The sequence below is a fragment of the Cottoperca gobio genome, chromosome 3, assembly GCF_900634415.1.
Source record: "Cottoperca gobio chromosome 3, fCotGob3.1, whole genome shotgun sequence".
Taxonomy (NCBI): domain Eukaryota; kingdom Metazoa; phylum Chordata; class Actinopteri; order Perciformes; family Bovichtidae; genus Cottoperca; species Cottoperca gobio.
Window position 1 is genome coordinate 13661012 of NC_041357.1, and position 15443 is coordinate 13676454.

Below are 15443 nucleotides of genomic sequence, written 5' to 3' on the forward strand. Positions count from 1 at the left end.
TTAATATTATTTGCAAAAGCAGAAAATCAAGAACTTAAAAACTGCATTTCTTTCCTGCAGTACTAAATATGTGTTTGAACTCTGCCTTAAGGTATAGTCACACTTGGCTTTATTTCAACAAAATGGCCCACATTCAGCCCTCAAAAGGATGTGATATAACGGTTCTGATGTAGGTAATAAATAAATATTGAGCCAAGCGATTACAAACTGTACACAATTTGTGAGAGTGACTCTACAGTTAGCACTGTGTGTCTGGTAGTGTAATGTTGTACTAATAGCACTAAACATTATACATTACACTATTTCTAAAGACAGTACATTGATACTTTTGGATGCATGGTCAGGGTTCATATTTTCAACATTTTCATAATGTTAAACATTGAATACCTGTCTTGATAAAAGGGGGGGGGGGGGGGTCAACTTATTCTCAGTTGTACCAGGAAGTTATCGTACTATCCATGAAAAAGTTTGATATGCAGTATTTGATCAAATTATTAAAATGTTGTCAATAAACCAAATCAGACTAAAAGGTTTAACAAAGGTGAACTCTGATGGAGCCGGCTGGAGAGACGCAGAAACAGGAAACACAAGCTTGAATTAATTTTTTGTGTGGTCTTCAGCTGAAGTGAATGGGAGAGATGAATAGTAATGTGATCGTACCTTTAACACACAGTATGTAGGTTCTAGTGCTATGGAGTCTCTGAATTAAAACATGACAAGAGACGGATCTTGTTGATGTCATTTAGCATGGGATCATGGGAGTTGCTGTCTTCATTGTTTAAAAAAACAATTGCCAAAGAGACTCTATTGGACGTGACTTAGACATAAATCATGTCAGGGCAACAAGAGGGGGTAAAGGAGATATGATGCCATTGACAGGCAATATACATTTAGACGTGTTTGATGTGGAAATGTTACTTATACCTTTACTGGTGGTCCAGCTGAACTTTTGACCCCAAGGCCCCCATAGTAGCTCAATCCGACCATGACTGTGAACTCATGAAAATGAGGGTCTTATTTTTTGGATTTTTCTTTGGTTAATCATACATTTTAAATCAACTGTCTGAAAATTCTGAATCAATCGGAAACTTTACTTAGTAATTTATATTGTTGATAAACTTTTGGCGAGATTCTTCCAGATTGCGTTCGATTGTGTTACGTAACATGAACAACTCAACTTCCGCCTCGTCAGACTTTGCGACAAGGCGTCATCAGAAATCGACAGACAGAGCAGACCGATGGCTCCCGTCGTCAAGCCTCAACCGTATTAAATACTATTTTAATTTTACTGCAGCTTTGGTGGAGTGGTACTATGTCTTCGGGGATGACTGGGCAAACACCGTAAGTTGTTGTTAAGTTTGTTTAAAAAAATACGTTTGGTAACTTCGGTAATACGAGCTAACAGCGCACTACATATTTGCAGCGAGCCGTAAGCTAGCCAGCCAAGCTAGCTAGTTGAGGCCTGCTAATAATTGTTAGCATGCGGGGTATCACTTGTGTTTCTAAAAGTCAATACCAGTTGACTGATCAAAGTGCATGTTACAAGAATACTTGAACACAATATTCCTCGAATTCTTGAATATATTTAAACAAGATCGTAACTTGCTAAGTTAACTAGCTCAGCCTTTGTTTTAGTATCAGTTAACGTTAGCTTACTTAGGCTGTTAGCTTATTTGACAAACAGTTGAGAAACCGCAGCGCCTGTTGATTTGGCGCAAAATACAGACGGTGTTGTAAGCTTAATCAAAAAGACTTACTTTTTTTATTTTTAATAACAAGCCTCTTAAACTCCAGCATTTACCATTTTACTTTCAACCTAACGTAGCGAAATAGCTGCAATAAACTGCTACCCCCAAACGTTAAAATATGGGGGAACATTTTGCGTGTAAGAATATGTCCAGACAAACGTTACAAGAATAGAGAAAAAATCTAGGGTAATGAAAATGTCCTACAGCCCCCTCCATTTTCCACACCATAGTGACCACCAACGTTACCTGTTTCTGATCTGATAACTTTCAATCATTTAACTTATTACCACTAAAGGTATTAAGGCAAGAAGGCACTGAAGTTGACATTTTAACTTTTAAGATGTTTCACCAAGATTCAAAAGATCTTTAAGTTTGAAATGACAAATTTATTATCTGCTGACTTTGAACCTTTTCTGTTACGTCATTTTTCTTTTTCAATTGGTGTAGTAAACATGAATATAAGTATGCTTATTTTATTGTTTGTTCTCATATTGTTTCAGGTGCCTAACCAGCCGATGGGATAAGACAGCACAACCTAAACAGAGTGTAGATGTGAGGCAGCAGAGGAGTAGTGAAAATGCAACCCACTCAGTCTCTTTATCAGGAGTCGTTGGCACTGCTGGCAAAGCTTCCCAGTCACCACAAACAGGAGAAAAGCCAGTGCCTCAGGGAGGAGTTGAAATGGCTGCAGCCATGGCTGCTAAAATAAATGCCATGTTAATGGCAAAAGGAAAGCTGTTGACACCTCCACCATTACTTGCAAAGGTGCACATGATTTAAACTGCTATAATAGATCATTGTATGTTTATGGCATCATTAGAGGGCTTACAACTTTCCTTCTCATTTCATATGTTCTTTTAGATGCCTCGAAGTGTGCCTGTGCCAAATACTATAGAAGAAATGGTTGTCACAGAGGTCGACATAAACGATGTACCGATAAATTGCAGAAATGTTCTTACTAAAGGCAAAACACAGGAGGAGGTAAGTGGAAAGTGGTCACGATAGTATTACATGTTACACATTTGTTAAAAGAAAATGGGGGACGTAAGACAAAGATTAAGAAAGGTCTTTAACGGCTTTAAATAAACATTCTCTATAAATCCATCTTTTGTCTTAATCAAATTTCCTATTACCTTTTTCAGATCCGACAGGTTAGTGGAGCAGTCGTCTCAACAAAAGGCTATTACATGTCTGACATTGAAAAAGGCAAACCAGGGTATGTACTAAGACTAGGGATGTCCCAATCCGAGTAATATTTGTCGGTGTGCATAAGTTATGTGTTAATGACATTTCTGATTTTGCTTTCATTTAGACAAAGACCGTTGTATTTGCATGTCCAGGGAAAGAGCCAAGACCAGGTCAATAGTAAGTAGCTTTTTTAATAAATCTGCTGAATATGCAGCGCCTGGCATTGTCTTCATCAATTGTAATTCACAAATGTTGAAAGCATTTCATAGCCTGTTCTTTATGGCTGATGTCCAAACATTGTTGCCTTTTCTGCAACATCAGAGGCTGTGCTGAGGATAAAGGAGATAATTTCTGAGGACCTGTTGAGGGCCTCGGCAGCATCAGGAGGACAACAGGTGCCTGTAATGCCTCCGCTCACACTTTACCCACAGCCTCCTCGACCTGTCATTACCTCACCCGTGCCACGGATGCCCAACACAAATTCAGTGCCAGGACATCGGCCTGCAGCTCCTCATTCAGGGGTAGGCATATTGAATATATAATACAATAATAGGTTGAAGTTCACCGCTCTACAAGTCTTTACTGTTGAATATTGATTTTCTGACATGTTGTGTCAGTCAGAATTTTACAAATGGAGGTTAAGAAAGTGAGACAAATGAAGACCATGTTGCCTTCACTGATACCCACCTCCCAAATTAAGTAGCAGCGAGAACGTCCCTGGTCTAAAGAGGAAAAACCTTGGATTTCTGCATCTGCTTACAAAGCTGTTCTACTTCTAGTCAAGCTTATTATGTATGTCAATAAACAACCCAAATATGCAGGGCATAATAATAAATCGCATATTTCCCCCATGCCCTCAGAGTTTTGTGCACACAAAAATATTTGTGGGTCTGGACCAGGCGTTGCCCTCTTTCAACGTTAATGAAAAGGTTGAAGGTCCAGGAGGTTCGTACCTGAGTCATATCCAGGTGGAGACAGGGGCTCGAGTCTTTCTCAGGGGAAAGAGTTCTGGCTACATCGAACAAGCATCAAAACGAGAGTCTTTTGAGCCTCTTTATGTCTACATCAGGTATGTTTATTACAAATGCTCATCTTTTGGCAAACGTTTCAAGTTCCCTATTGGAACTAGTTCATTAGAGGGGGAGATCCAAAGGTACACAGAGTGGGTTAAAGCACATGCAATACAAACATGTAAACACAATGTCACTATATCTGCTTAAGGTAACAAGACCCCTGTTTAATTTATAAGGAAACCACGAGAAGGGGATTTTATTTTATTTACTCTGAACATTTTCCCATAAGATCTCATAAGATCATGATTTGACAAGCAAGGTGTAAAGTTATTTGTCTGTCAATCCAAGTTTAAATCCATGTATGATTTCAGTTTTGGTTCATTTGTGGCTGAAACAGCTTTAAGAGCCCTACTTGCATTAACATGCTAAAACCTTTTTTTGCTTTCGATTTTATTTCAAATATGACCCTTTGTGTGTTGCAGCCACCCGAATTCAGTTGGATTGGAGTCGGCGAAGAAACTCACTGAAAGTCTGCTGGAAACTGTGAGTTCATGATATTGTTTAACTTAAGAACACAAGTGTCTAATTGGAGGTTTAAGAAAGTGAAACTATTCAAGCATATAGTTTTTACTGATGCCCACCTCCTAAAGTAAAAGTCGTAGTGTGAACCACCGGATCTCCAGAGATAGGTTTTGAGTGCTCTGCACCTACCCACAATGCAACTCAGCTGTTGAAAATACATCAACACAGCCTTTGTGGTTTGTCATCTAGCTCCTTACATAGTTTTTGTTTCCTCTTGCTCTACAGGTGAGGGAGGAAAATGCCCGGATGACATCGATGTACACATCCACCGGCTCAACACAACGTGAGTATTCTTTTATGCCTTGTAACTAATTCCAACAGGGTGATCAAATATCAGGTACTGGCTGACATTCTTCTTGTGGTAATTAATCATCCCTGAACGTCTTTAGTGGCTCAACAATAGGTTGAAATAGTACATAACAGTTGTCAAAACACCGTTATTGATTCATGTAATATATGCTATTAACTCCACGTTCTATACTTTCATTTCAGCATACGCAGCACATGGATTTCAACCTAATAGCAATTACTCTAGCCAGGGATCCTGGTATAACTACCCAGCAAATGGGTATGCTGGAGGCTATTCAGCGTACTCAGGAGCCAGTGGTTATTGGAGTAATGCAAATGGTCCCCCAAGTCATTCTAACATGTCGACAAACCCTCCATCTTCTCAGGCAATGGTTCAGTATCCGGTGTGTCCTAGGAAACCACATCCCTATCTCGACCAGGTAATAACCAAAGATACCACTCATTTTTGTCTTCAGCATTCGTGTATTAGTTTTTTTATTTAACCCGTGAAATGCTTTACATATTTTATGATATGAAGCAAGAAAAGCAGGCAAAACTTTATTGGGGTGATATTATATAATTAATTGTCATTGTTTGGTTAATCTTCACCAGGTTAGATCTGCACGCACCCCAAGCTTATAAAATGTCATTTTAAATGAGCTTGAGCTATAATATATTGTAGTTTGTCAGGACATATGACACCTGTCAAAGGGTTTTAGCTTTTTAAAATCCTGCTGCTGCATCAGTGTGTATGTGTTGCTTTTGCTCTACTTAAGGATTCTGGCAGCAGTGAGACAGTGGAGCCTGAAGGATGTTTAAACACCCCTCCTGACTCAGGAAGTCCCAGACGTCATTTCCAGGAGGGGTCAAAGGAAGAACAGGTTAGCTGAAGAGTAACACCAGTACATATCACTGAAAGATCGACCTGTTTGCGATGTCCGGTCTTCACCATTCACAGAGAAGGGAGAAGCTTCAATCGTCACTGCTAGACCACAAAAAATGTTTATGTTCCATGAAATTATTGGATGAAAAGTTTCAGTTGTTAGTTCAGTCAGTTGCTTTATCCAACATGCAAGTCTCTGTTGCTCTCTTGCCTATTTATTTTTATTTTTTTAACTATCTGCATAGTGAGTCACATTATTGTGTAAAGGTCTAATTACCATTCCTAATACAAATGGCCGTTCATCAAAGCCGAGCAGTGTTTTTTGACCACAGACATGGGCTTAAGCTGCGTCACTGTGTTGAAAACGGAGACAATGCTAACCATTTGGAAATTCCCGACATCAACCATCAACCCCTAAAACACTTCAGGCTAATTCATATCTTTGTCTGTCATGAGACATAGCTTCAAAGGTTTAAATCCCCTAAATTAGGGCTTTTTAGAATAGTTTTAATGTTGCCATTATGTTTTTATTTAACTTCTCGCCCTTTACAAAATAAACGTAACATTTTAAAATGATTTGAAAATAGCAGCCCTAAGCATCTGGGAAGGTTTTCACGTGTAAAAAGATGTTTGTCTTATGGCTCAAACCTGTTCTTTTAAACGTTTTTTGTTTTTGAAGTGTTTTAAATGTGTTGTACTTTTCTGTTTAGCCTATCAGCAGATCTCCAGAGGGTCCGGCTCATCAAGAGTCTGCACTTCCTGCCTCCAGTGTTGGAGTGGAGAAAGTAGTAGAAAGGTCAGTTAATTGATCAAAGTTCCCTTGTATAATATTCTTCATGAACTTCGTGTAGTGCAGATATTGATGTTTTTCTCTTTTCAGGATTCTGATGCCTCCGCCGCCACCTCTCTTTGTGGCTCCTGCCCCTGTTGCACGCAAAAGGCCGAGAGACACGGAAGATCCAGTCACCCTGCCGGGCATCGTCGTGCCAATGGGTATGCATTTCTTAATCTCCAAACATTCTGAGAGCCTTAGTACTCAGACATGTCATCTCCCCCCATGGAGGCATGGTGGAGGAGTGGAGACCTGTGTGAATCTCTCCACTAGTAGAACCCACTAACACGCTCTTCTTGTATATGTTTTTTGTCTTTCCCTTGTTTTCTCTCTCAACATGTGTCCCTGGACCTGCCTGTTATGGATGTGTGCTCTGCTGCCGTTTCATTTGATATCTTCCCTCCCCTGGCTGTGGATCAAACGAACTCAAAAACCACCGCTAACATGGGGCTCCTCAATGGGTTTCCTTTTTTCTTTTCTCTCTCGCTCTCTCTCTCTCATGTCTTCCACCTCTTCCACCTTCTTTTCTACTTTTCTCTGTCTCTCCATTTTTATTGTGCCCTTACAGGTGCTCAAGAGGAGGTGGGCGAGAAGAAGTCGAAAGTGGAAGACGATACATCGGGGCTAGTGCCCTACGGAGGAGACTCCTCCGATGAAGAGGAGGAGAGGACACGCAGCAGTAAGACCGATAACTCATAACCCCTGCCCCACCCCATCCCCACTGTCCAGGATACCCACAGACCCAAAGTCTACTTCAGTATATCAACACTTCTCAAACACCATAGAAGGAAAAATCCACCCTCAGTTTCAGTTTTTTGACTATACCAGTGTTTTGCTATTTTCTTTTACCCCTTTTACTACAAAGAACGAAAACATTGACCTTTTACAAGCTAAGTTTGACATTGTTTTCTTTCCATCCATTCATCTCTGTATGGCACTTAAGAGACACTTGTTTGAAATTCCTGGTACCACTTTATGTACTGACATCATTAAATGACTTAAAAGCCAGGTGACCAAGCTTCCTACACTGTCAGGTTGACAATCTTTTATATAGCATTAATGTAACGTACAGATGATTAGTAGTAAACAGGCTGAAGATGGGAAAAACCACTGGTAGGGTCTTTGCATTGTCACCGGTTTCTGATGTTTGGTGTTGGTTTTGCTTTGTGTACTTCTGTTTCAGTTAGTCTTTTAAAAATTTCTCCCAGAATGCCTTTCTCTACCCCCTCACACAATGGGTATGAACCTATTGGTTTTAGTATAGGTGGGGATATTTGCATTTATGCCCACCTAATAAAGAAACTAGATATAGAAATATCCCACCAACTAGTTAATTGTGCGTATGTTTGCAGCCACGACTTATAAAGTGAAGCCCATCGTGTGGCATCATGCTCAATAGGGAATTTTGAGGTTATGGTTTTAGAAAATACAAATCTTTTTTCCAGTGTTTTTCTCCTTTGTGTTATTGCTGACTTGATAGAAGCCTGAAAACGTACACTTACAATGTCTTAAATGGCAAAGACATTTTCTGTTAACAAAAAAAATATATATATCACTATTAAACACAATATTCACTTTTAACAGTGTAGAAGTATTCAGGGTGGATTTTTCCTTTTTTTAAGATGTACTATTTTATTACTATAAATGGATTTTTATTTCTTAAAACACTTTTTCAAAGCATATTTTTGTTCATCTAAAACAAGCCCCTTATTTCCCTTTTGAATTTAAACACTTGGTCTGCTGCAATTACTGATGCTAAAAATACATATTGTAAAATTAAGTTAACTTTTTTTCTTATCTTGGAAAATGGTGTGTGCCTATTCCCGTGGAATACTATAATAAAAACACCTGAAAACCCCTTATTGTGTTTGGATCCATCACATTTTATACAGCTGAATGAGGCTCACAAATGCTTTTTATTTGTATGAATTTGGGTGCTCACAATGTTTGGGGTTTTGTTTTATTGGGGCTGTCACCCAGAACTTTAAGTAATAAAAACAATGTTATTTCACACTCTTCCAGTCCTGGGTTTTATTCCATCTTAACGCTGGTGTCAGGTGAATGTGTACCCGGGCGCCTCGATGCCATTGTGTACAGTAAGAGCTCCCGGGTTGTCCAGGCCAAAGCAGGGCTGGACAACATTTCTGAAGTGACAGTGGAAGGTGTGTAGGTGTTGTTCCAGATCCACATTAAAAAAGGACAGAGTCCCCCTCCCGTAGTCAAGTGCCACTCCTATCCGCACTGGGTTCACTGTAATCCTCAGGTCAGGACTACAGCCATTGTGCAGAAACTCATATTTATGCCTAAAGAAAAAAAGAAGAGGGCATTATGATTGTGTAAAGCAAAGAAGTTCTTAACGCACTGCTGTTTCTCTCTTCCTGTTGGGATCATTTCTGTCAGCCATTAGCAAAGCAGATGCTGAATCATAAGCCAACAGCAGGATTTCAAATGGCTGCGGATCAAAGAAGAAAATGAGAAATGTGATTGTTAAATTGCGCGTAGGCAGAATCACCAAGAAGATGCCCACAATGGAAACCACATTCAGGTCTTGTAATAATGCCGCACTAAATGATTTTCTAAATGTGACAATTCAACTGTCCTGCTTTGTTCCAAGAAGAGTTGCCATAGCAACACTTGTAAAGTAACAGATATTCAACTGTGGGCTTCTCTACCTTCAACAGGCTTCGTTTTGCATGGAGCGGATGCAGTTTCATTTTGCTTAGGAAAGGAAAATTTCTTGTGGCTAAAAATATAGTCTTGGCCCAGATTCCATGCACTGCAGTAGTCCCTGAGAGGAGCAGCATGCTAATTGTATCAGATTGACTTGAGAAATCTGCATCTGTTTGGTCTGTAGTGCTGAAAACATTCTCGCCAATTTGTACAACTAAAGGGAATAACGAGCACATTTCATCAAGTGACTGAGCAGCAAACCAAGACTTGAGCGTTGTTTTGTGGAAACTTGTTTTACTTCCACATTGTTTAGGGTCCCACAGACCTCACTGCTGTTTGTCTCAAATTAATAACATAATTGAAAAATCTGTGTTTTTACTTTAAGTATTTTTTCATCTCTTGTGACGCTAAAAAACAAAATATATTGTGAATTTTTTTTAAGTTGTAACCATTCCCTCTGCCCCAAACAGACAGAAGAAAAACATGTTAAATTATGGACTGCAAAAATATATATTCCTTTTGCTAAAAATAAAAAACCACCTCAGACAAATGTATCCGTGTGTTGTTGTGTGCTATGACGTTACTTGTGTTTGGGGTCAGTATTAAACTCCAATAACAGAAATCATTTAAGATATGGGAGGAAAAATGTTACAAAGTAGTGTCAACACTTAATAATACATTTAATTTATATAACGCTTTCCAAGGTACAGCAGGAAAAAGCAAGAGGTGGGTTTTAAGGGTTTGTTTGACTGTCTGATGCGGTTGGAGGTCATTCCAGAGGGAGGATGCAGCAACTGAGAAGGCCAGGTCTGCAGTTTGAGGCAACGGGTAGGGATGTAGAGGTAGCGAGGGGCCAGGTTGTTAAATGTTTAGCGAGTGGTGAGTAGTATTTGTTTGTCAATGCTGTATTTAACCAGGAGCTGGTGGAGGACTGGGGAGATTTGGTCTCAGCAGTGGGTGTCACAGAGCATATGAAAATCCATTGTCATTAATATATTAAGTTATTGGTCTCGGAGACCCCAAACAGATAATTACCACGGTGATGCTATTTTAACAGAGATGGTGTTACCTGGATGGAGTGAGAATGTGTCTCATACACCAGGAGGTGTTGTTGGCTCCGAGGTACGAGTTCCTCTCTGTGTCCTTGGATGCAACTCCGATCCTAAACTCTGTTGCGTCATCCACCTCCACTTCCCAGTAATGTCTGCCTCGCACTGGGATCAGATCCCCCAGGACAGCTACACATCTGTACACAGTCTTATTTTACATATCTAATCCTAAAAGTTCCCATTATCTTCACACAAGTAGCCATTGTATATTTGACCTGTTAAAGGTGTTGTTATCATCTAAGGCCATAGCGCTGATTGGCATCTCCTCATCTCCATAAAACATGGTGAAGCCGTCTTCAGAGATGGACAGGCAAGAATGTGCAGTGTCCTCCAGGAGGTAGAAGAATGTACCTGCACAAACAGTCATCATATAGATGTGAAAAAAGCGACTAAGTACATGTATTTAAGTGCTGTACTTAAATACAATTATGAGGCACTTGTACTCTAATCTTTCAGTTTGAAGCTAGTTTATAATTCTACTCCACTACAATTATTTAATTACTTTTCAGATCAAGATCAATACATAAAATATAATGCATTATTCATTAAACTACACAACACTCAGCAGTTTAAATTAGGAGCATCTGGATCACTTGCGTGTTAATGTAGTTGTTCCCAACCAAGGTCTCTACTTGCTTTACTTTGGATGCTTGAAGTACATTTTGTTGCCAATACTTCCATACTTTTTACTTCCATACTAATTCTGAATGCAAGATTTTTACTGGTGATGGGATATTTAAATAAATGAGTATTGATACTTTTATTTAAGATCTGAATACTTCTTACACCTCTGGCCAAAAGTATCACGAACAGGCTGATGTTGACGCTTCTCACCTGTTGTGGAGACGGTAATAACTTCACTCCTGCCGCTCGGTCCGCCGATGTTGACTGCTCTCACAGAGATGAGGTAACGGCGTCCTGTCTGCAGCTGAATCAGACACTGACAGGTGGGCACGGCTACAATAGACCTGAAGGATTAACCAATGGGACAGAAGGCTGATATCACTTCCTTTTTAAATAAACTAAATGCACAATGATGACAACTTTTTGGATAGGCTTCTACCTCCATACCTCTAGTCGAGCGTAAAGCCTTGAACTAACATCTTGTCTCACGACTTCAGAAATACTAGGTGGATAAATGGGGTGTTTAACTAAGAACTTTGTCATCTTTGAAGCACGGACCCATTGCAGTTAATACCGTTTAGGCGCCTCTATGCAAAACAACCAAACACTGACTATTCAAATAAAAAGGTTTGCCTGCTCTCTGTAGTGACCAGATGAAAAATGAAAATGACCCCAAATGCGAGGATGGTATTCTAGCTGAGGCTGACAGTGCTGCAGGAGCTGAAGCTAAGAATAGATTTTCTAGGACAGAGTGTGTCTTGATTCAGCAGCTCTATAACCATGGGACCTCCAAAATCCCAGGCAAGCACTAACAAGGGCTTGTTTATGGATGTATTGAAGCAAAAGCCTTATTAAAAGGACAGGGCATCGAAGATACATATAACAGTGGAGCTGAATCTTTGAAGCTTTGCAAATCCAGTGAAGCAACCTTCGGACAAATTATGTACGCCATTCCTCGTCTTTGGAAAAAATGCTTTTTTTAGTTTTTGCACCCTCATCCTGGTGTGAGCGTGGTCATTTTAAACTAGATTATTTCATAGGCATGGAATATTTGAACAGTATTAAGGACTATTTGACCATTGAATACATATGTCCTGCTACTGAACACTGCTAAATCACTGTTTGGTGTAATTTGCTGTTTGTTTTAAGTCTCTTGCTTGTTTCTTTCATGTGGAATACTTAATGCTGCTGTCATGGCCAGGACTCCATTGTAAACGATTATTCATCTCAATGGGAATATTCCTCTTAAAATAAAGCAAAAATAAAGTTAAAACAGAAAATGTAGGTGTAAGTGAAAGACACAGTTCTTACTCAGTAAAAGCACTCTCTGTGCCATCAGTACCCATCTCACTGAGCTCCACAGTGTAAGAGTCGACGGGGTTGGTGTTCCCTGACTCCCAGCGGATCAGAGCAGCCTCTGGACAGCTGGTACACTCCCTCTGCTTGATCACTGGAGGCGATGGCACTATAGAGAGAGAGAAAGACAGAGAGAGCAAGAGAGAGAGACAACAAGAGAGAGAGGAAGCAAGAAAGAGAGAGACAACAAGAGAGCGAACAAGAGAGCGAGAGAGAGAGAGAGAGAGGAAGCAAGAGAGAGAACAAGAGAGGAAGCAAGATAGAGAGAACGAGTAAGAGAGAGAGAGAACAAGAGACAGAGGGAGAGAGAGAGGAATCAAGCAATTAGACTTTATTCTCTCTAACATCAATCATGTGAGGCTGGAGCGATTACAAAATATTGAACTAAAGTGATTTTAGGGGACATCACAGCAATTATTTCAACTGTCACAAGTTTAATGACTCCTCATGTTGTAGGAGGGAGACATTTATTACCGGTCATGTATAAGGCCTTCTCGCTCGCTGGGCTGATGCCCGTGGTGTTGGTCGCAGTCACCCAGAGTTCATACTGAGCATTGGGCAGCAGATCTGCCACAGTGCAGTGGGTCTCCTTCACGTTCACCTTGCTTACTGAGAAGCAGGCAAAGGTTTTAATTGTGGCCGAACTGATCAAAAACATGTCACAAATATCCTTCAGAGAAATTCCCACATCATTATTATTTCAGCAGTAGATGGTGTTATTATGCAATGTGAATCTGTGTTATACCATGTGGTGCACAGGTGCTGTCTGCTGGAGTGTCCTCCAGCACCGGTCTGTAGAAAAGCTCATAATACTCCACTGTGTCGTCGGAGAACAGGCTCCAGCACACACGCAGGGACGTCTGGCTGGCAGAGTTGGGCATCTGGGGGTTGATTACCGGGGCAGATGGAGCTGTTTTTATATTGCAATCATACCATCAAAAGTGTTAAGATAAAACAGTACAGAAGCAGTTTTGCATAAAAAGCGATGTGTGGTGACAGCTCGTTTAGTTTATTATAGTCACCCTGTGTATAAAAACACAAAGCTAGCTGGTCTTAAGTGTCCAAGAGCGCAATGTGTCAGAGACAACTTTGCAGATATTGGCAGAAAAATAACCTTTAATCTGTGTGCTGTACTGACAGTCATTGATCGATTATCGTAGGTGAACTGTGAGAGCGGTTTTTAAATCAGACCTGGAACAACGTTGATAGTGTCCATCATGGTTTTGACATCTGACATGTCAGCAAGTGGTGTGTTAAACTCAAGATGTGCAGACAATGTAAGGTCAACCTCCTCTTTGGCAAAGTCCTCGATTCTTGTGTTGTACAAAAAGAAAAGAAAGAAACAAGCTCTGAATACTAAGATTTAACATTTAGGATAAAGCAGCTTGGGTCATGCCGTTCATTTGGATCACTCAAAATGTATTCGGTTGGAAAAGCTTAAAAGGTCCACTTAGTAGCTTTTTCTGGATCATTTCTGCAGTGGATGGAGTTTGCTTATTTATCTTGGAGAATGAATCTCAATTCTCTGCAAAAAGATAGTAAGTGGACCTTGAGTAGACGTTTATGTTTCTTTATTACGACATAATATTAGTCTGGCAACTCAAGGCAAAAAAACAACAACACATGGAAACACAATTGTTAGTCTTTTGAAATCCCCCTGCATTCACAGTCCGTGCAGAGTCACACCATGTGGCACGCTCGCTGAGCAGCTTCATAATTACCTTTTAATGGTCGGCATAACAGCCTGTCAATAAAAGGGTCAAAGAAATCAATTGAACAAAGTAATTAAATGTCCACAATCACATCAGCTGTCTTTTTTACTATGACAGTAAAATCATTTACTGGAGCCACTGTAATTTGCACTTGAACACAAGCTAGGAGACCTTCAGGAAAAGCCTCTCGTCTTGGCTGCGGTAGACCTCCTGGGCCGTCTCAATGAGCTCCTTGGAGGCATCCATCGCCCGACCACAAGCCAGCAGCTGCTTGTAAAGGGCCTCCAGCTTGCCCTTCTTCTCCTCCTCCAGTCCGGCCGCCCTCTCGTCGTACCGTTGAGACAACGTCAGTAGCACATCGTTGTAGTGCTGCTCCAAGTGCTGCTCCTGACGGCCAAAATTCTCCTGCACATACATTTATATGACCACAGTTAAGAGATTTACACATGTGTTACGTATTAAACAAAATATGGAAAGAAAAGAAAAACGAGGCGATGATGACAGATGAAGGGAGGCAATGAATGAAATGGATGTGAGTTAAGGGTCTCCAGGAGACACACATGGACTGAAATCTGACATCTTGAACTTTATTTCTGTCTTTGAGTTTAATAAAACTAAATATTAAAAAAAACAAGTATTCCCAAAAGGCTCACAGAGCCATAAAATAATAAATCATTGTCAAAACACATCACCACAATCTGTTCCACTAAACTAAAAGTCTTTTGAGAATGACATTTACCTCCACAGTGAGAAAGATTTCTTCCAGATGACCTGCAAAGTTCTCCATCTCAGCAACTTTCCCTTGCAAACGATTCCTGACTGAGACGATCTCACCCTGAAAACATACATACATCATACTTCTCTTTTTAATTCAAACCAGTAACAAACTATTTTTCAGCCTGTCCTGTCTGGAATTTCTGGTTTGGTAAGAAAAGCTTTCATGTGGACAGCTCCATCTTCTGGGACACCAAGAAATCGGAAATTATAGATGTTAGTCCATAAGCAGAATGTAACGGCAATTGTAGGGAAATAAAAATGTCTGTTTTAGTGCTTTGTTTTTTCACTAATCATTGTATCCCTATGCTACCAAGATCATCTTACAAAATGGGAACATTTTTAAAGGTTTCATTCATACATTATGGGCCAAATCTGTGTCCCCCACCTCGGTTTCGCCCTCTTTAAACACATTGTCATCAAGTCCATCTTCTGGCCCAGTGGGAGATGGAAGGCTGTCCTCACAGGGCTCAAAGTGAAGGGACTCGTTGGTGTCGACAGAAAACCTCTGGAAGGTGGAAACTCCTTGGGTCGCCCTCCCTTCCTTGCCTGCCATTACGATCAACTCTCTGCTTAACTGCTGGTGCTCAAGCTTCTTCTGCAATCACATCCAGTCTGCCTCCTCTGCTCTCAAACAAGTCCATGAGGAAAGGGACTGTGGGAG

The 15443-nt window shown here is 40.4% G+C and overlaps 2 protein-coding genes across 2 annotated transcripts; one reads left to right on the forward strand and one right to left on the reverse strand.

The window, feature by feature from the left end:
* Positions 1-1183: 1183 nt before the first annotated feature.
* On the forward strand, positions 1184-8396 carry LOC115024399 (KH homology domain-containing protein 4-like). Its single transcript, XM_029455913.1, has 14 exons — positions 1184-1341; positions 2249-2513; positions 2610-2729; positions 2891-2964; positions 3061-3113; positions 3258-3457; positions 3797-4005; positions 4432-4492; positions 4757-4814; positions 5024-5259; positions 5596-5700; positions 6413-6498; positions 6583-6695; positions 7103-8396. Exons 1-14 carry the CDS (start codon positions 1313-1315, stop codon positions 7231-7233), a joined length of 1740 nt encoding a protein of 579 aa, XP_029311773.1. The 5' UTR covers positions 1184-1312; the 3' UTR covers positions 7234-8396.
* On the reverse strand, positions 7982-15423 carry fsd2 (fibronectin type III and SPRY domain containing 2). Its single transcript, XM_029455901.1, is given in 13 exon segments — positions 7982-8837; positions 10274-10450; positions 10529-10664; positions 11148-11281; positions 12249-12402; positions 12768-12902; positions 13039-13203; positions 13485-13606; positions 14015-14037; positions 14177-14410; positions 14745-14840; positions 15168-15368; positions 15370-15423. Coding segments are annotated over 13 exon segments (1881 nt in total). The 3' UTR covers positions 7982-8587.
* Between the last annotated feature and the right edge of the window lie 20 nt (positions 15424-15443).

Excerpts from the sequence above, each read along its gene's own strand:
- LOC115024399 (XM_029455913.1), top strand. The coding sequence starts at position 1,313 with ATGTCTTCGGGGATGACTGGGCAAACACC. Across the intron at positions 5,260-5,595 it reads CACATCCCTATCTCGACCAG|GATTCTGGCAGCAGTGAGAC; the intron begins GTAATAACCAAA and ends GCTCTACTTAAG. Across the intron at positions 6,499-6,582 it reads GTGGAGAAAGTAGTAGAAAG|GATTCTGATGCCTCCGCCGC; the intron begins GTCAGTTAATTG and ends TTCTCTTTTCAG.